An 18,140-nucleotide genomic window follows, 5' to 3' on the forward strand; every position below is an offset into this window, starting at 1 on the left:
TGGTGTTTCCTTAAAAATCTTCCCTCTAGCGGTGCCTGGGTGGCTCAGTCTGTTACACGTCCACCTTTAGCTCAGGTCATGATCTCAGGGTGCTGGGGTCAAGTCCCAAATCGCGCTCGCTGCTTAGCAGGGAGCCTGCTTCTCCCTCTCCCTCTGCCCTTCCCGCTCGTGCTCACTCTCTCTGTGTCAAATAAATAAATAAATAAAATCTTTTTTTTTTTTTTTTTTAAAGATTTTATTTTATTTATTTGACAGAGAGAGAGAGCACAAGTAAGCAGAGAGGCAGGCAGAGAGGGAGAAGCAGGCTCTCTGCTGAGCAGGGAGCCCGACGCGGGGCTCGATCCCAGGACCCTAGGATCATGACCTGAGCCGAAGGCAGCCGCTTAACCGACTGAGCCACCCAGGCACCCCATAAATAAAATCTTAAAAAAAAAAATCTTCCCTCTAGACCTTGCGTTCCCTTCTAAAGCCACTCCCTAAGGTCTTGTCCTCGCTCCGCCAGAGCCTGGCACAGGGTGACACCAGGAATCATCCCTGACAATCGCGGCCCCATCCCTGGCGCTCTGTGACGCGCTCCCCACGTGAGCTCTTCATGAGGACGCGGCAGAGGGGGCTGGTGGTGTTTGTGTCTCTCTCCTGTGCTGGTAAGGCCGACCCACCGGAGTGTGGTCCTCCTGAGCCCCTCCCCCAACAGGAGAGGCTACTCGGGGAATGGCAGTTTAAAACAATGGCCCCTAAATTCTTTGACGTGTCTCCTGTCAAGAAGTAGGGTCTGTGCGTGCCTCCCTCTATCACTGGCTGACCAACTGAACATGTTGGGAGGGACATTGGGCCGCTTCCCGGGCCAAGTCCTAAAGAAACTGGCGACTCTGCCCTCGGCTTCCTGGGACATCCACTCTGAAACCCAGTCGCCATGCTGTGAGGAGGCCCAGGTGACATGGAGAGTCCACACTGAGGGGTTCCGTCAAAAGGCAGCGTCTACTGTCCCCATGTGAGCGATAACAGAGCCCCCAGCTGTCAACTCACCTCAGGACGAGCAGAGAAAATCTATCCCCACTTTGTCCTGGTGGCACTCCAGATTCTTGAACTCCAGGAGCATGATAAAGCGGTTGGTCTTTGCCACCAGGTCTTACTACTTGGCAGCAGGCCACGGGAACAGTGGGACCAATAAAGGAGCCTAGGACTTGGCACCGAAGGGCCCTGCGTTCACGACATAACTCGCCATGCCCTTCCCAGCTACGTGTCACTCACCAGCCTCAGACTCAGTCTCCTTCCCTGTAAAACGAATGTTAACGCTGGCTACCCCATATGGCAACGATGTGTCAGACATGATTCCAAGCATTTCGTGCACTGTATTAGTTAACCTACAGCCCTGTACCAAATTATTCCAAAGCTTAATTGTCTAAAACAACAAACATGATCTCAGAGTTTCTGTGGATCGGAAATTCGGGAGCAGCTTAACTGGGTGGTTCTGGCTCACGATTTCCCACGAGGGTGCCGTCCAGATGTCGGTCAAGGTCTCGGAAATCCAAGGTTTGACCAGGGCTGGAGGATCATCTTTCAGGATGGCTCACTCGCATGCCTGGCAGGTTGGTGTTGGCTGTTGGCAAGAGGCCTCCATTCCCTTGGCGTGGGGAGCCTCTCCATAGGCCCACTTGCATGTCCTCATGACCCAGTGGCTGGGTTTCCCCGGAGTGGGGGGTTCAAGAGAGGAAGGCAGAAGCCACGCTGTCTTGGACGAGCTCGCTTGGAGGTCACACACCATCCTTTCTGCAATATCCCTCTGAGGACCCAGATCAGCCCTGTTCACCGGGGAAGGCGCCGCGTACACCAGCGTTAATGCCGAGCGGGGGCTTCACCAGTCTCCACTCGGGCTACCACACACACACGTGGACACACTTACTTCTCCAAAGGTAAATACTCCTAGTAGATTCATCTTGAAGAGGAGGACACAGGCACAGAAATGGGAAGTCACTTGCTCAGAGTCACAGGATGGCAAGCGATGGGGGGGGGGGGGGTGGATTCCAACTCAGGCAGTGAGACCCCGGAGGTGCGCTCTCAGCTACTCTGCTGGAAAGGCCCTCGGCTCCTTGGTGAGCCTGAAAGAATGGGGTGGATTTAGGAGCACTTTCCACTTCGGAAAGCAAACCAGCAGGTACGAACAGGGTGGTGGGCTGGCTGGTGACTCTAAAAACCACAAGGCAAATCCAAACTGGGAAAGGATGGGACCCCAGGAGCTGGGGGATGGAGATGAGGTGATGGAACGGGAGGGTTTCACCCCAGGGTCTAGGAAGAGCCAACCACTTGGGGCCAAACAGGGAGAGGGGCAGGGACAGGCTCGCCAGAGAATGCTTATGGGGGGGTTCGGAACACTCCCATAACACATCACTCCCAGCAAAGGAGCTCCTGATGTCCAAAAAGTCTCCTTGGCATCACCCGACCCAGATGACGCTGCCTCACCCATTTGCTCAACAAAGGTTACTGAGCACTTATCCTGTGGGCAGGGACTAGATTGGGCAGGAGGAGTACAGCAATACCCAGACAAGATCAAGTCTTTTTCTGCCTGGAGCTTGGAATCCAGCAGGGCAGACAGACAAGATACTGGCAAGGTCAGAAAAGCAATGACTGCAATAACAGGAAGGCACAGGGATCTTGGGGTTCAGGGCAAGGGACCTGACCAGGGAGGGATAGGCTTCCTGCACTTAGCCAGATCAGGATAAGGGCGGGAGGACTTCCAAGCAAGGGAACAGCCACACAAAGGCCCCAAAGAGAGTGAGGTACTTTCCCCTGTAGCTAAGATGGCAGGGGAGAGCCCTGTGATCTCAGGGATCAGAGCAGGAAGGGAGGAGCTAAGGGGGCATTAATAGGGCTACCAATAGGAGAGGAGAGTTTTCTGCAGAAGGATGGGCCCTACCCCCCACCCAAACCCAAGGCAGTAGGTGCGGAAGATAACAGGGGACCTCTCTGCTTACACTTCTTGTTCCCTGCCCCTTTGGGGAAAGACTTGGCGGGTGCTGTGAATGTGCTCATCCTTCTCGGATGTAGAGCCTGCGGGGCAGGGCCAGGGTTGGGGAAAGGCACCCAGAGTGGGACCGGTGCCCGATCTGGGCCTCCAGGTTTAGCAGGATGCCCCGTCTCAGCTTAGAAGGGGTGCTCCCCAAGGGTGGTCCGGCAGTGCTCCCCACACAGGTGGGGTTGAGAGAAGCTTAACTCCAGAAGTAAGACATGAATAGGGAGAAGGGGGAGGAATAAAGAGGCCTCTGATTCCCTGGGTTTTTTCCAAGCTAAAGACAAAGGTGGGGCTGAGCCTCTGTGTCCGGTTTCCTGCTGGAAAATCTGTCTGGTTTCCTGCTGGAGTACAGAGGACCTAGGCCCAGAGTCCAGCTTACACAGCAGGTTGGTTCTGTCACTCCTCTGCTGAAACCGTTCAGTGGTTATCAGAGCCCTCAGGTAAGGCCCAAGCTCCTGACCGTGTCCTCCAAGGCCCTGTAGAGTGAATCTAACCAGGCCAGGGATCATGTCTGCTTGTTCGCCCGGGTCCCCAGAACCTGGCACAGTGAAGGCTTGCTGAAGGAGGAATTGATGCCTGGCCTGTCTTTTGCCAACCTCTCTGGCGGCAGCTGCCTTCATATAGCCCCACGTCCTCTACACGTATGTGTTCAACTCCCAGAGGACCTCTGGTGTACCCAGATCTGTGAAGACGCTGGACATTCAGAGAAAAATCAGGTGTCACGTGCTCTTCCCTGAAGAAGTTCATGGGGCTATGTGATTCCCACCAAGAACTTGGACAACACCAAGACGAATCTCAAAAACGTGTTGAGGGGCTCCTGGGAGGCTCAGTCATTAAGCGTCTGCCTTCAGCTCAGGTCATGAACCCAGGGTCCTGGGATCAAGCCCCATGTCAGGCTCCCTGCTCAGCAAGAAGCCTGCTTCTCCCTCTCCCTCTGCCCCTGCTTGTGTTCCCTCTCTCGCTGTGTGCCTGTCAAACAAATAAATAAAATCTTTTTAAAAAAATTAAAAAACAAAACGTGTTGAGTCCAAGAAGTCAAATGCAATTACAGCATGTGACTCCATTGATAAGAAGGTTGGGAGCAAGCAAAAGTGATCTATGGGTTTTAGAAATCAGAATAGTCATTGCCTCCGGACAATGGAATCGACTGAAAGTGGACACAAGGCAAGTTTCTGGGATCGTTGAAATGTTCTGGGTCTTTATCTGCATTAATACACGTGTTTATCGATTGAAATGTATTGAGCTGGGGTGCCTGGGTGGCTCAGTCAGTCAGGCATCTGACTTCAGCTCAGGTCATGGTCTTGGGGTCTTGGGGTCTTGGGATTGGGCCCTGCATCAGGGCGTCATGCTCAGTGGGGAGCCCGCTTGTCCCTCATTCTCTCTCTCTCTCTTAAACAAAAATCTTAAAAAAAAAAAAGAAACGCATTGAGCTATACAGTTAAATCTGGGCACGTTACTGAATGTAAGTTATACCTCAATAAAGTACTGTCAGCAAAGTATACTAATGTTCATATGAATATAACAATGACAAAAAACCCTCAGAGTATGGATTAAACAGCACATCAGACATAACCAAAGAGAGAATCGGTGAACTGGAACACAGACCTAAGGAGAGTACCTGGATTGCATCACAGTAACACAAAGATTGAAAGATATAGAAGGGAGTTTATTTTTTTCATTTTTAATTTTTTTAAAGATTGTATTTATTTATTCATGAGAGACAGAGAGAGAGAGAGAGAGAGAGGCAGAGGGAGAAGCAGGCTCCCAAGGAGCAGGGAGCCCTATGCGGGGCTCAATCTCAGGACCCTGGGATCATGACCTGAGCCGAAGGCAGACCCTTAACCATCTGAGCCACCCAGGCGCCCAAAGAGAGTTTAAATGACATGAAGAACAGAGTGAAAAAGTCTAGCATACTTTTAATCAGAGTCCCCAAAGGGAGAACCAAAGAATGGAGGAAACACAATATTTGAGGAGATACTAGCTGAGAATTTTCTAAAACCGATGAAAGATATGAATTCATTGATACAGGAAATACAAGACACTAATCAGAATGAGTAAAAAATAATCCATACCTAGATACTTTGTGATAGAACGACAAAATACCAATGATGTCTTAAAAACAGGGAGAAAGAACAGATCACTGACAGAGGAATGACAATTAGACTGAGCAGATTTCTTCAAAATCAATATGTACTGTACCTATTACATGCCTACATTGTTCTAGGTATTAAGAACACAAGGATGAACAAGACAGATCCAGCCCCTACTGTGTGGAACCCACAGTATATCAGATGTGGAGTGAGCAATTATAGTGTGATGAGCTGGCCTCATTGGAGGGCAAGAAAAGGCAAGGAAAGCAAACAGGTTCAACTGTGAACTATGAAAATTTTCCCACCAGTGCTGGAATATCCTGTGTGCTTACCAAGATGGGGGAGATTTCCCTCCAAGGGACTCTGAGGATAGTTCACACATCCTTCCTCAGGACAGAAGGAGACAGGCCAGATGTCCTGAGACTTGTGACTTCCTCCCTGGGACCCCTGAGGGAAAGGGAGAGGAGGGATGCTCCTCCTCAGAGCCTTCTCCGAGGTTCTAGACTTTGTCCTGTGGCCACCATCCGGGCAGCGGGTGTACAGAGACTACATGGGGGAAGGAGGGTTGAGCCAGAATGAGGCCAGTTAAATGCCAGTGATGGGGAGGGGTGCCCTGAAGCATGGGGTGCTGCCCTTGACCACGGAGACCAGGTACCAAGCTGGGATGGGGGTCAGGAGCCCACCCACACACAAGACCTCCCACATGTTCTACCCTGGGGAGCTCCCAAAAGGTCCCTTTGGCGGGCAGCACGTTGGACGGACGTTCGGAGCTGCGACACCGACAATGGCTCCAATCTTAGACTCTGTGTAGACTGGGGGCTGACTTCCTGCACCAGCAATGGTTCCTGTCTGCCCTGGTTCCACTTCAAAGCGCCCCGTGCCACCCTGCCTTCCTCCATATGGGGGCTAGGGACGCTCTCTCCCCTGCTGGGGGGCAGGGACGAGGTCCTGTTTAGCCTTATATTCCCAGGCCATGGGCAACATTTCTCCACCTGGTGCTTATTCGTGTAAGGGGTGGGGCTCTGGCTGGGAGAGGTGAAAGATTTCATGGGGGACACGGCCCCCAGGAGGAAGCCTCGGAGGGGTGAAAAGGTCTTTGAAAGAGGCGGGAAAGAGGATGTGGAGGAGGGGAGAGGGAAAAGACTGGGGAAGGGTTTCTCGGGGTCGGCAGGGCGGAGGAGGGCCCGCCGGCCGCGGTGGGGGCGCCCCCGCAGGCGGTCCGGGCCGGAGCGAGGGGGGCGAGGGGCGTGGTGGGGGCGGCCCCGCCCCCCGGCCTGCGGCCCCGCCCCCCCGGGATTTAGTGCTGGCGGCCAGGGCGGCTCGGCAGCCGCTGCTTCCGCCTTCGCCAGGTGAGGCTCCAGGGGAGCGGGGACGCCGGGGGCTGGGGCTGGCGGAGCAGCCGCCGCGTGGGGTGCGTCCGCAGGTGCCCTGTTCTCCTCCCCTTCCTCCCCTCCCCCGGTCCTTCCCTTCTGGGGCCGCCTTTCCTCCCGTCCCCCTTCGCGTGCTTTCCCTACCTCCCCTTGCAGGCGGTCCCGGGTCTCCCTGGGTCCTGGCCTCCCTCCCCCGGGGCGCGCCCAGTCCCTAGTCCAGCCCTTCCTCCTGGTTTAACTAAAGTGGGGGGGAGGGAGGGGTCCAGGTGCGTGTTAGGGAGAGTGTGGTGCAGGCAGTCAGCGCCCAGGGCACCCGGCCTTAGTTAACAAAGATTGGTGGAGTTGCCTGGAAGCCAAGTTAGATTGAGTGACTCAGGTGTGCGGGCAGGGCTCCTGGACCTGGAGCTGCGCGCAGGTGGGTGTGGAAGGGACTGTGCACCTGGCAGCACCTGGCTCCGTAGGCAGTACCCGAGCTTAGCTCAGCCTGCACCTAACCACCAATCACAAATGCCCAATGTCATTTCAAGCGTTGCTGCCTTGGGTGCCAAAAAGGCGGTGACCCTGGACATCTCTGAGCTGAGGGGCGGTATGCCCGCCATAGTTCGGGTGTGTGTGCACACGGCACCTGGGTGTCTCGTGTGTTGTGTGTTTCTGTGGACCTTGATGTCTCAGACACGTGGGGCGGTATGTCTCGGAGGTAGTGACCTGCGGTGTCACCCCTAGGCGTATGTGAGAGGTTATGCGGCAGTAAGCCGGGGTGTTCCATGGCAGCATTCTGGAATGTCTCGGACTTGAAAGGCCAGGTATCTGGGTGTCTCAGGCTTCTTTTGCAGCATGTCTGTAGGTCTCAGTGTGTGTGTGGGTAGCAGCGTTTCAAGTGTAGGAAGTAGTATACCCGTGTGAGTGTGGGTGCTTCTGCATGGCTGAGGCGGAACCACACCTAACGGTGTGGTTAGCATATCTGGGCATCGCTGGCAGGTATGTGGTCCCCTGGTGTCTTAGGGGTGCAGGGGCAGGGTGCCATTCTGTCTCGAGAGTTGGCAGAGGAACATACCTGAGGTCTGCAGAGCACTGAAATCTCAGGTGTGAGGTGGGGACCGTATGTAGGTCTCAGGTATGGGGAGCATTTTTCCTGGGGTTTGTGTGAGTGGCCGGATTCCTGGCTGTCTTTGACCCATCCCTCCCTCTGCACCTGAGTGTGTCTGACGGGTGGGGGGAGTGGCGCTGGAGACCCCGTTTCTGCTGTCTCCGTGTCTCAGCGACTTACCCTGGGCTAGGTGTCGAGGTGGGTGCGTCGTCCTCAGGGATTCCTTCTGCAGACATGCTCCCCGAGGTGGGTTCGCTGTGGCTGCTTCGGCTGCTCCGGGACATCCAGCTGGCACAGTTTTACCGACCCATCCTCGAGGAACTTAATGTTACCCGGCCAGAGCACTTCGACTTTGTCAGGCCCGAGGACCTGGACGGCATTGGCATGGGCCGGCCTGGTAAGGGACCCCATGCTCTCTTCTTCCCCAGCCTGGTACTTTCTAAACCCTCCCTTCCCCCCACCTGCCCTCTTCTGGCCTGTAAATCCTTCTGCACCAGCCCCCACACTGCCCATCGTGTACCACCCATGTCCCCTGATTCTGACCTTCCCCAGCCCAGCGCAGACTGGCCGAAGCTCTGAAGAAGCACCGTTCCGGGTTCAAGTCAAAGAACTGGGTCTACAAGGTGTGCATTTTGGGGTGGGGGTGATAGACTTAAAAAGGGCCAGCTTAGGACCGGGAATGGGGTGGGCTGAGTGTCAGGGAGGAGTGGTACAGGGTACTACACACTTGATTTCCCACCCCTGCTTCAGATCCTTGGGGGTTTTGCACCTGAGCAGAAGGAGACCACTCCAGCTCCAGACAGCCCCCTGACCCTCCCTGAGCCGGAGGGGGGACTCAAGTGTCTGATCCCGGATGGTGCTGTGTGCAGAGGGGAGCTACTGGGCTCTGGCTGCTTTGGAGTGGTTCACCGAGGGCTGTGGACACTGCCTGGCGGCCAGAGTGTGAGTCCGAGGAGCCTGCTTCATTCTGGGTGCTGGGGCCAGCTGCCCCTCTGGTTTCTTTCTTTTCTTCCTTTCTTCTTTTCTTTTCTCTTCTGTTCACTGCCCCTCGGGCCTGCACGCCCTCTCTGCTCTGGGTGCCAGATAGTGTCCTTTCCCCCCCCCCACTCGCCAGGTCCCCGTGGCTGTCAAATCCCTCCGGGTGGGTCCTGAAGGCCCCGTGGGCACAGAGCTGGGGGACTTCCTTCGAGAGGTGTCCATCATGATGAACTTGGAGCACCCACACGTGCTGCGTCTGCACGGCCTCGTACTGGGCCAGCCCCTGCAGATGGTGAGCAGACCGGGACAGTGGTTCCCAGGACAGGGGCGCGACAGGGGGCGGGGGCAGGGTCCCGTGCTGGGGCGGGGGGGGGGGGGGAAGCGGACCCCTGCTCACGCGGCGCCGCGCTCCCGCAGGTGATGGAGCTGGCGCCCCTGGGCTCCCTGCACGCGCGCCTGACCGCCCCGCCCCCGACACCCCCGCTGCCCGTGGCCCGGCTCTGCCTCTTCCTGCGGCAGCTGGCGGGGGCCATGGCGTACCTGGGGGCCCGCGGGCTGGTGCATCGAGACCTCGCCACGCGCAACCTGCTGCTCGCCTCCCCGCGCACCATCAAGGTGGCCGACTTCGGGCTGGTGCGGCCACTGCGCGGCGCCCGGGGCCGCTACGTCATGGGCGGGCCCCGCCCCATCCCCTACGCCTGGTGAGGGGCCGAGGGGGGGCCGATCGCGAGGGCACCCGTCCGGCTCCGGGCGGGGCGGGTGCGCGGGCCCCCGCAGGGAGGCCGGGAGGAGGATTCTGGAAAGGCTGGGGAAGGAGGTCACCGAGAACGGTGGCGGCGCCGCGGGAGTGGGCGGGGAGAGGGGGCCCCGGGCGCCCCTTTCAGCTGCGTTTCCGCAGGTGTGCGCCAGAGAGCCTGCGCCAGGGGGCCTTCTCTTCTGCGTCGGACGTGTGGATGTTTGGGGTGACGCTGTGGGAGATGTTCTCCGGGGGCGAGGAGCCGTGGGCCGGGGTCCCGCCGTACCTCATCCTGCAGCGGCTGGAGCAGGACCGGGCCCGGCTGCCTCGGCCTCCCCTCTGCTCCAGGGCGCTCTACGCCCTGGCCTTGCGCTGCTGGGCCCCCCACCCCGCCGACCGGCCTAGCTTTTCCTACCTGGAGGGGCTGCTCCAAGAGGTGGGAGCCCCTACCTCCCACATACACCCCCTCTCACTTCCCCGTTTTCTCCCCGAGTTGCACGCACAAGACCAACAGATATTCCTGGGCTGGGGTCTGGGAAAGACCGACAGATTCGGGCTCTACCTGCAGGGTGCTCGGAGCCCTGGGGAGGCAGCTCGGGGCACACAGATGCAGGCTCAAGGGCTGGGGGCTGGAGCTGGGCCAGAAAAGGGGGAGCACAGAGCACCAGGCTGCTGTGAGGGTCTACAGGCAGAGGTGAAGAAGTGCAGTGGGGGGGGGGGGGGGGCGGACAGGGCAGGGACCTCAGGGGTGTGCCCCGGAGGGATATGGAAGGACTGATAGCTAGATAACCAGAGCTAACACAGGGCACTTGATCTGTGGAAGGCCCCGTACTAAGAGATTTACACAGTATCTTCCTGCACGATCACCCACTTCATCCTCACAACCCAGGAAGGCCGCTATTTCGTGGCCTTTACCGATGGGGCAGTTAAGGCATTGAAGTGGTTTGCCTAAATTCATATGGTAAGCGGAGGAGCCCTCTTAGGTCAGTTGAACCAGTCAAATGACCTAAATCACTGAACTCTGTTGTTGAAGTTCAGTCTTTACTCTGAGGGCACCTGGGAGCCATGGAAGGGTTTTGAGCGGGGGAAGTCACAAGCCAGCTTTACATGCTCTATCACTCTGGCTTGGTGCAAGAAGGGATGGGAGGGAGGACACTGAACATGGGAAGAGCAGGTAGGTGACAGTGGCTGCAAATCAGGAATGAAATGATGTCTGGTTCAGGGTCAAGGCAGAAATTTCCAGAAAAGAAACAGACAATTTCCAGAGCCCTGGAAGGCAGAGCTGGGGGTGGGGGGGTGGGGGGTAAAAGCAGTGCATGGGACGACTCTCCCCTTGGTTCTCCTAGGTAGAGACAGGGCCCCCCTTTGTTGCTTGCTGACCCCTGGGCTATGTCCAGCTTGGCACGGACTCCAGGTCTGCCCCCCCTGCTGGATCACAACCGGGGGACAGGGACAGTCCCACCCTGGGCCCAGGACCAAGGACATAGCTGGTATGGGTTTCGTTGGTGGGTACATTAACAGAGAGGAGTCTCCTTTCTTCCCTGCTCCGACAAAATTACCCTTCGGACTCAGGCCACAAGCCCTGCCTCCCTTTCCTCCTGTCTCTGCAGGCCTGGCCTCCTGAGGGACGTTGTGTGCGGGATGTCACAGAGCCAGGTGCCCTAAGGATGCAGACTGGTGACCCCATCACCATCATTGAGGGCAGGTGAGAGCTTCATGCCTCCCACACGTCCCCAGGAGGACTCCCAGCCAACCTTCCTGACCCTGGTCCCGATCTGCTGCTCCCCAGCTCCCTGAACCCTGCTCCTCTGCCTCCGCCTCCCCGCCCCCCCCCCCCGCCCCCCCCGCCAGAGCTGCAATACCATTGTGGCCTCCGGCTGGAGCCACCAAGCCCATAGAGCCCTTTTGTGTTCGGGAGAAAAAAAGCTTCCCTTCCTCCAGGCAGATGCAGCTCCACGCACCCAGCTTGTGAGCTGAATGTGGGCGCGAGCCCAGCCCCCACTCCGTCCCCTTCACCCCTTCCCACAGCCCCGACTCCGCAGCCTGGAAGGGCCAGAACGGCCGCACATTCAAAGTGGGCAGCTTCCCAGCCTCGGCAGTGACGCTGGCAGATGCGGGGGGCTCACCAGCCACCCGTCCGGTGCACAGGGTCTCCCCTGCCCAGGGGGAGCGACACCAGGACAGCGTAGATGGGTGAGCACCTGGAAGAGTGTGTGTGCGGAGGAACACTGCCAGGCCAGTGGTAGGGTGGGGGCGTGGAGAGTGACCGGGATCACTCCCTCCAACAGGGACAGAGGGAAGGCAAAGCTTCGGGATTTACCTCCAGCATGGGGCCAGAGAAGGAACGTGCCCCTGCAGAGGATGAAAGGTGGGTGTGGCTGGTGGGGACCCGGCTGCCAGGGTCTGTGAGGAGATCAAGAACGACCCTCCGATGCTGCCCCTGCCCCGAGTCCGGACCTTTGCATATGTGACTTGACAACCTCGCTGGACTTTAGGATCTGCCCGCTCCCCCTTGCAGTTCCTGCCACCTTGGCTCTTCGGGGCCTTCCGCTGCCTCGGCACACCTTGCTGCACCCCTGACCAAGGGTCACCCCGAGAGCAGCGCACAGAGTGGGGAGAAGGCAGGGCCCCGCGTCTGGGCTTCCTCTCAAGCTCCTTTTTTCTCAACTGTAGTCATTTCCAAGAGTCTGGAGTCTGTTCTGTCCCTGGGCCCCCGCCCCACAGGGGGTGGTTCGAGCCCCCCTGAACTTCGTCATGCCAGAGCTGTGCCCCAGACACCCCCAGGCCTGCCATCCCGCCCTCCCTTTGCCTCCAGCCCTTCTCAGCCCAGCCAGCCCCCCGGGGAGCGGCCTCCCTGGGCCAAAAGGGAACCCCCCCAGAGCCATGCCTCGGGGGCGCCTGGGGCTAGCAGAGCCACCGTCCCTGCTGGAGGCCTCTTGCCCGACCCCGAGTTGCAGAGGAGGATTGTGGAGGTGAGCTGTCCCTGAAGTGGCTGGTGTCCAGAGGGGCCTCCGGGCAGGGGCAGGGGCCTGAGCAAGGCTTCATGCCCCGCAGGTGGAGCTGAGCGTGCATGGAGTCACCCACCAGGAGTGCCAGGCAGCGCTCAGGGCCACTGGGGGAGACGTGGTTTCTGCCATCCGGAACCTCAAGGTAAAGCCAGAGCCTGCTCTCGGGTTCGCACTGCGCCCGCCCCGGCCCTCGGCACTCACTGCCCTCCCTCCCGGCCCTGCAGGTGGACCAGCTCTTCCATCTGAGTAGCCGGTCCAGAGCGGACTGCCGACGCATCCTGGAGCACCACCAGTGGGATCTCTCCGCTGCCAGTCGCTACGTCCTGGCCCGGCCCTGAGCGCGGCCCCCTTGGGCGTGGATGCCAGCCTGGATCAAGGGCCTGGCCCCGCGGGACCAAGCGGAACCAGAACCTGGTCCTACCAGGGCAGAACTTCCCACCCGGGCAGATGGTGTGGTGGGCAGGTACAGGAGGGGCCCGGCGTCGGGCACTGACCGGCGTCTCCTCCCGTGCCCCTTGACCTCTTGAGGGCTCCAGCTCCCTTGGCTGGTTCATAGAAGGATCTGGTCCAGTCTGCCCACCGTATTCCCAACCAAGAGAACTTGGAGGGACAGAGCTGCCCCACATCACACGCACGGGAAGCTTCCACTTGCTAGAGCGGACCTCGGGAGCAGCCATCCCCAACGGCGGTCAGCTACCACACTGGCCTCGGGGGTGCAGCCATCTTGGATGGTAGAAGCAACCATACTGACTTGGGGTGCGTGGCCCAAACTGCCTTGGCTCTGTCCAGGGCCATGATGGAGGATGACATTGCCCTCTTGAACTCAAGGACGCTGGATCTTGGCAGCCTGGATGATGAAATGGGCCGGCCCCCACCCCAGCCCAGCTCTCCTGTTTCCCTTGGTTTCTTCGCGCACCAGCTCTTCTACTCTCTCCCATTACATACATCTTCCAGTATCCAAAAAGTTACAAAGTTTATATGAACATAACATACAAAGATGCAGCCTCCTGCCCAGGGCGAGGAAAGGTTGGGGTGCTTGCGAAAGGCACAAAAGCTGCAGCTGTAGGCAGGGCCCAGGGGGGAAGGAAGTTGGCACCGGAGGGTAGGCCCTACAGCTGTTGGCAGGGAGGTGGGGACCCCCTCAGAGTGCCACTGTCTGAGGCTGGACTCGCTGGCCGAGCCAGTGCGGGGAGACAGCAGTCATACCCGCCATCTTTGGTGCTGCATCCCCTGCCCCACCCCAGTTCTGTCAGAAAACCCCAGGGCTCTGGATTCCACAGACCACATGTGGAGCAGAGACCTGGTAGGGGGTGAGAGCAAGGGGAGGGGAGGGAGAGTCTGAAAGCGGATATGCCTGGGTGCTGGGGGCTCGCCAGAGACAGGGGTGGGAGGTCGCAGGGGAAGGGCTCTCCTACATACCTTTCTCTGGGGGCCGAGGTGAAGGAGGCCAGGGAATTAGGGTAGGGGTAGGGCGCCGTGGCCCCTAGACTCAGGCATCCCTGTCTGTCCCCTGCAGTGCACATCGAGGGAAGGGGCTGCCTCTGAGGAGGGGCCGGGACAGGCCGCCATCTTGGATCCCCGTTGAGGTGATGGTCTCCTCACCCCGAGGTGGCCTCTAACTGGTGATGGCCGAGGGCCCAGCGCCTCCTCGCTTCTCGAAGAACATGTAGTCCTGAGGGGAAGGCACTGTCAACAGAGCCGGCTGGGCTGGCCTAGCCTAGCTCAGCTCTCACACCCCGGGTCAGGCACCACAAGCCCCTATAAAGTCCGTGTCCCTAACCCTGTCTGAGCAGGAAGCCAGGCAGTGCACAAAGCCTGGAGTGAGAGCAGAGATCAGGAGGCGAGGCGGGGCAGCCAACTCACGATGAGGAATGTGGCTCCCAGCAGCACCGCCTTCACCCTCACGTCCAGATCCAGTGGGAACTGCAGGCCAAAGTCATCTGCATCCGTGAGGGCCTCTTGGAGCAGCCCCCCCCACTGCTTGCTGATGCGGCCCACGCTGCGGGATTCATCTGGGGTCTTCACCTGGGGTGGGGGGCAGAACCCAACTGGAGAGGATGCGACTGCTCCCCCACCACCACCCTGCATGGACCGTGCAGGCTCTCCACTCAGGGAATCCTTCCAACAGCCTTGGGTTTCCATGTGTCATCGGGGGAAACTGAGTCACCCTAGGTCACGCTGCGTGTGTATAGCAAACATCAGAATTCGGGCTCTGATGTGTTGCTCTTGAAAGGCCGCACATGAGAATGGAACATCAGTGGTGGGGGACGTGGAAGCGGGATGTACTACTCTCGGCGTAGGGCTGCCTGCCGGGTTTGTTTTGGTTACCCAAGTACCGGCCACCTACGGTTGGTGCAGTGGGTGCCCTGAACGCAGGAACCTGGTCAAGAGGGGCCGGGGAGGGAGGCCGTGCTCTATCAGCCAACCAGGTTCCCGGAAGGCTGTGGTTGCCCAAAGGGGTGCCTTTCCTCGAATCTGCAAAGTAGGAAGGGCCCTGTCCAGCATCGCATGCAAGCTTCATCCAGAGGAGATCCGCGCCCGTCTACGGGGGGCGGGGGCGGCAGTAAGTGGCCTGTGAGGACCATGATTTCCACGGACTTCTCTGGGCCCAGCAGCAACAGGCCCTGCCGCTGTGGGTGGTAATTCACAGTGATTCCCTGGTCCTTTTCCTTGGCTTAATCTTCAGTGGCTAGAACGATGCCCTTCCCATCCCTGTCCCCCACTGTCCCAACAGCGCTGGGGCACTTCCTGCAGACCAGTCTCAAGCTGGGCAGGGCCTCTCCCAAGGGCAGCCCCAAATAGGGATCCTTCATAATCACGTAAAAGGAAAGGGAGACTTGGCCCTGTGAGGGCCCCACAGTCTCCACGTTCCCATCCAGAGCTCACCTGGTGATCTTCCCATCATGGAACCTCCACCCACCTACCAAGGTGACTCGATTTTTTAAAAGCAGGCTTAGTCCAGACACCTCATCAAAAGCCTTGGGAAGTCTGTAGGGTTCTACCTGTTATTTCTCCCTCATCTGCCCTGGTGATTATCCCTTAAAGAACTCAAGTGTCTGTGATATGCCTCTGTCTTCTAGAAATGGAGGTGCTTCCCCAGCCTCCCCCTGCAAGTGTCACCACTTAGGTTGTCCAGGCTGATGACAGCAGTGCATGATGACAAGGATATAGAGCACCTGGATTCCAGGTTTGGCGGGAGAGGGGAGGCTGTTTGGACTTCTAGGTTGGCGGGGCAAGCCGCAGGATCTTAGCAAGTTAAACTGGTGTTCGCTTCCAGGTCTGGGCTCCCAAACTCACGCATAGCAGCCACATGGGTCCAGCCCACAGCGGACTTGCCCTAAATCAGGCCCAGCCTTAGACTCTTTCCCTTGCACACAGGGCTGTAGGCAACAATCAGCATTGGTCCTTAAGACGAGACCCTCTCTGCCAAGTTTCCGTTTCTTAAGACTACAGGGGCATCCCTTTCTGAATATGCAGGATCACTGCAAGTGTGGTAGGAGTCACGGTGGAATCGGATGGAGGAGCTCAGGGTCTTGACCTTTGCGTGGGCTATCCTGCCTCATAGACGCTGCCATCTTGGTGTATGACGGTCCCAGGAATCTCCCCTTCTTCCTGGTACCTCAAAGTTGGTGTCCGTGCCACAGCCACAGGTCCAGCAGGGCCCCACCACGCGCAGAACCGTGCGGCGATCCGCATCCTGGATGGAGAACTTGGGGAGGAAGGGGTGCCAGGTCTGTAGCACGTGGCCAATGGTGGTGCCGGGGGGAGCCTGGACTTCCATCTGGAGTGGGAGGCGGACGGGGTCACTGCCGAGAGGACACGCCGGCCCACGCACGCTCTCACCGGCCAGGCTCTTTCATCTGTCTGCCCTCACAAGACCTCCCATCCCCTTCCCTAGACCCCTTGTCACCCCGCTCGCTGACCTCGCATCCCACCCGCCCGCGCCCACCGGGGCCGCACGTCACCCCGCGAGCGCGCCTCATTCCGAGCGGACCGTGCACGGTCAGGGGCCCTCCCCACGACTACCTGCCCCCCCAAGCCCGCCCTCCCGCCCACCTCCTGGAGGCCGCACGGGCAGCGCGCGCAGCCACAGTGCAGGGGCCGCAGCAGGCGGAGCACCTCGCGGTCACCGGGGTCCACCACGCGGACACGCAGGGGCCGGCGCGCGCCGCAGCACAGGCGCGCGCAGCAGTTGCTGTCCTCCGCCGCCTGACCCAGGGGCTGTCCGGCCCCCGAGCGCAGTTCATACCGGTTACAGTTCTCCCAGCCGAGGAACGCTGCCGGGGGGAGACACGCTGGGGCTCAGGCACCACGGGCTCCCCCCGGCCAGGAGCCCACTCTCTCTGCCTCCGCCACGAGGCCCACCCTACTCCTCCTTTCACTCACTTTCCACTCGCTGAGCCTTCTGGTGAATCAAGATCTGATCAATCTGGAAAGAGAGCAGGGTGGGCGTCGATGTCAGCCGGCTGGCCTGGACGCCTGGTCCCCTCGTCGCCACTCCTCCCCTCCCCCCTGCCACTCACCTGCACCAGGAATTCGAGGCCGGAAGGCACCCCCGGCAGTGGCAAGAACGGGGCAGCAGGCCCCGGGGCTCCGGGGCCGGGCGAGGGGAAGAGAGAGAAGCCGGGCGCAGGGGCAGGTACGTGGGAAGGCACTGGCGCCGGCCCGGGCCCGGGGTGCAGCGCCGGCCCCGGGTACCCAGCGGTCACAGGGTAGGGAGGTGGGGGTGAAGGGGCGTGCCCTTTGGGGGGCAAGTAGCCTGTGGGGGGGGACAGGGGTGGATTAGAAAGGGACCCACGGCCTCATCCCCCTTCCCCTTAGGCCACGGGCCGCGAGGCTGCGGGGAAAATGTGATGGGAAGAGGCTGAGAAAGATGGGGCGGGGGAGCAGGGCGGCGGCTCCCCGGGACGAAGGGAGGGGCCCCACGCAGCCAGTCGGAGCACATTCCGGGAGGATGTGTTCGACGCCCAGCTCCCCAGTCCGTGGGGGGGATAACGGAGACCCTCAGCCTGGCGCCCACTTACCTGCCATGGGAGAGGGGCGAGAGTTCGCGGGATGCCGGGGTGTCCGGGAGACTTAGTTTTAGAGGTGGCGGCAAGTTCGGGCACAGCAGACAGACACAGAGACAGACACAAAGACGGACAGGCAAACGCGGACAGGCAGCTGCGCCCGGCGCCGGCCCAGGGTCTCTCGGGCGGCGCCTCTGACTCAGGGAGAAACCGAAAGTGTCAGCGGGCAGGGCGGGGTACCTGGGACCCTGGCTTCCCTCGGGGGCCCCAGAACCGCCCCCTCCCTTTGTTCTCCCATTCTCCGCGGAGGCGTCTGTTGGCAGACGGCAGGACAGATGCACCCGCGGCCCGGCCAACGGCCCGACCTCCAGGGAGGCCTCCTGACCCTTCGGTGCTCCCCGCTCACCTGAAGCCCCTAGAATAGCTGGGGTGCCTAGCACTCGGCGGCTCACAGGAGCCCGTGGAGGCGGGCCCGGGATCTGACCCCGCCCCTCGACCCGTCCAGGCCCCGCCCCTCCCGGCCTGGGCGGTGCGCCTGCGTAGAAAGCAGGCCTGCTCTCCGCGGGGCCGCGGACCCTGGACCACCGGCTGCTCGGGGCGGTCGGCGTCCCCCGCCTCCTCCGCTCTGCCGCCCCAGGCCAGAGGAAGCTCGCCTGGGGAGGGCCGCCGGCAGAGACCTAGCCCTGCGACCCCGCCAGGTCTGCGGACGCAGAGGGCTCAGTGTCCCTGGGTGGGAAGCGAGGGCAGCTTGCGCGGCGCTGGACCCCAGGCTCCTCCTCCCAAGGGCGGTTCGGGCCCCGCTGACGCAGCGGAACACCCTTCACACTCCCTCATTGGCTTCCAGGACTGGCC

At 59.8% G+C, this 18,140-nt stretch overlaps 2 protein-coding genes across 10 annotated transcripts; one reads left to right on the top strand and one right to left on the bottom strand.

Annotated features, from left to right (window-relative positions):
* The first annotated feature begins 7,302 nt into the window (after nucleotides 1–7,302).
* TNK1 (tyrosine kinase non receptor 1) lies at nucleotides 7,303–13,044 on the top strand. 6 transcript variants are annotated; one of them, XR_003515415.1, is made up of 12 exons: nucleotides 7,303–7,954; nucleotides 8,110–8,180; nucleotides 8,308–8,499; nucleotides 8,672–8,827; nucleotides 8,953–9,236; nucleotides 9,434–9,707; nucleotides 10,882–10,976; nucleotides 11,300–11,464; nucleotides 11,560–11,639; nucleotides 12,087–12,243; nucleotides 12,326–12,421; nucleotides 12,504–12,556. XR_003515415.1 is itself a non-coding variant. In XM_027568638.1 (12 exons), exons 1-12 carry the CDS (start codon nucleotides 7,792–7,794, stop codon nucleotides 12,615–12,617), a joined length of 1,989 nt encoding a protein of 662 aa, XP_027424439.1. In that variant the 5' UTR covers nucleotides 7,303–7,791; the 3' UTR covers nucleotides 12,618–13,044. The 6 variants fall into 6 exon arrangements, 5 of the variants coding, with proteins under 5 accessions (XP_027424439.1, XP_027424442.1, XP_027424440.1 ...); XM_027568638.1 differs by having other exon boundaries at nucleotides 11,945–12,243; nucleotides 12,504–13,044; XM_027568641.1 differs by lacking the exon at nucleotides 12,087–12,243 and having other exon boundaries at nucleotides 12,504–13,044.
* Nucleotides 13,045–13,239: 195 nt separating this feature from the next.
* On the bottom strand, nucleotides 13,240–18,075 carry PLSCR3 (phospholipid scramblase 3). Of its 4 annotated transcripts, none has more exons than XM_027568651.2 (8): nucleotides 17,695–18,075; nucleotides 17,304–17,482; nucleotides 16,803–17,038; nucleotides 16,666–16,708; nucleotides 16,336–16,556; nucleotides 15,899–16,060; nucleotides 14,143–14,304; nucleotides 13,245–13,951 (listed from the first exon to the last, which is right to left on the bottom strand). In XM_027568651.2, exons 2-8 carry the CDS (start codon nucleotides 17,308–17,310, stop codon nucleotides 13,895–13,897), a joined length of 888 nt encoding a protein of 295 aa, XP_027424452.1. In that variant the 5' UTR covers nucleotides 17,311–17,482; nucleotides 17,695–18,075; the 3' UTR covers nucleotides 13,245–13,894. The 4 variants fall into 4 exon arrangements, with proteins under 4 accessions (XP_027424455.1, XP_027424452.1, XP_027424453.1 ...); XM_027568652.2 differs by having other exon boundaries at nucleotides 17,304–17,486; nucleotides 17,695–17,834; XM_027568654.2 differs by lacking the exon at nucleotides 17,695–18,075 and having other exon boundaries at nucleotides 13,240–13,951; nucleotides 15,899–15,988; nucleotides 17,304–17,558.
* Between the last annotated feature and the right edge of the window lie 65 nt (nucleotides 18,076–18,140).

Source organism: Zalophus californianus, chromosome 16 (genome assembly GCF_009762305.2).
Source record: "Zalophus californianus isolate mZalCal1 chromosome 16, mZalCal1.pri.v2, whole genome shotgun sequence".
Classification (NCBI taxonomy): Eukaryota; Metazoa; Chordata; class Mammalia; order Carnivora; family Otariidae; genus Zalophus; species Zalophus californianus.

Excerpts from the sequence above, each read along its gene's own strand:
- PLSCR3 (XM_027568651.2), bottom strand. Across the intron at positions 16,709-16,802 it reads GCCTCGAATTCCTGGTGCAG|ATTGATCAGATCTTGATTCA; the intron begins GTGAGTGGCAGG and ends CTCTCTTTCCAG. Across the intron at positions 13,952-14,142 it reads TGGGAGCCACATTCCTCATC|GACTACATGTTCTTCGAGAA; the intron begins GTGAGTTGGCTG and ends CCTTCCCCTCAG.
- TNK1 (XM_027568638.1), top strand. The coding sequence starts at position 7,792 with ATGCTCCCCGAGGTGGGTTCGCTGTGGCTGCTTCGGCTGCTCCGGGAC. Across the intron at positions 9,237-9,433 it reads CGCCCCATCCCCTACGCCTG|GTGTGCGCCAGAGAGCCTGC; the intron begins GTGAGGGGCCGA and ends GCGTTTCCGCAG. Across the intron at positions 9,708-10,881 it reads TGGAGGGGCTGCTCCAAGAG|GCCTGGCCTCCTGAGGGACG; the intron begins GTGGGAGCCCCT and ends CTGTCTCTGCAG.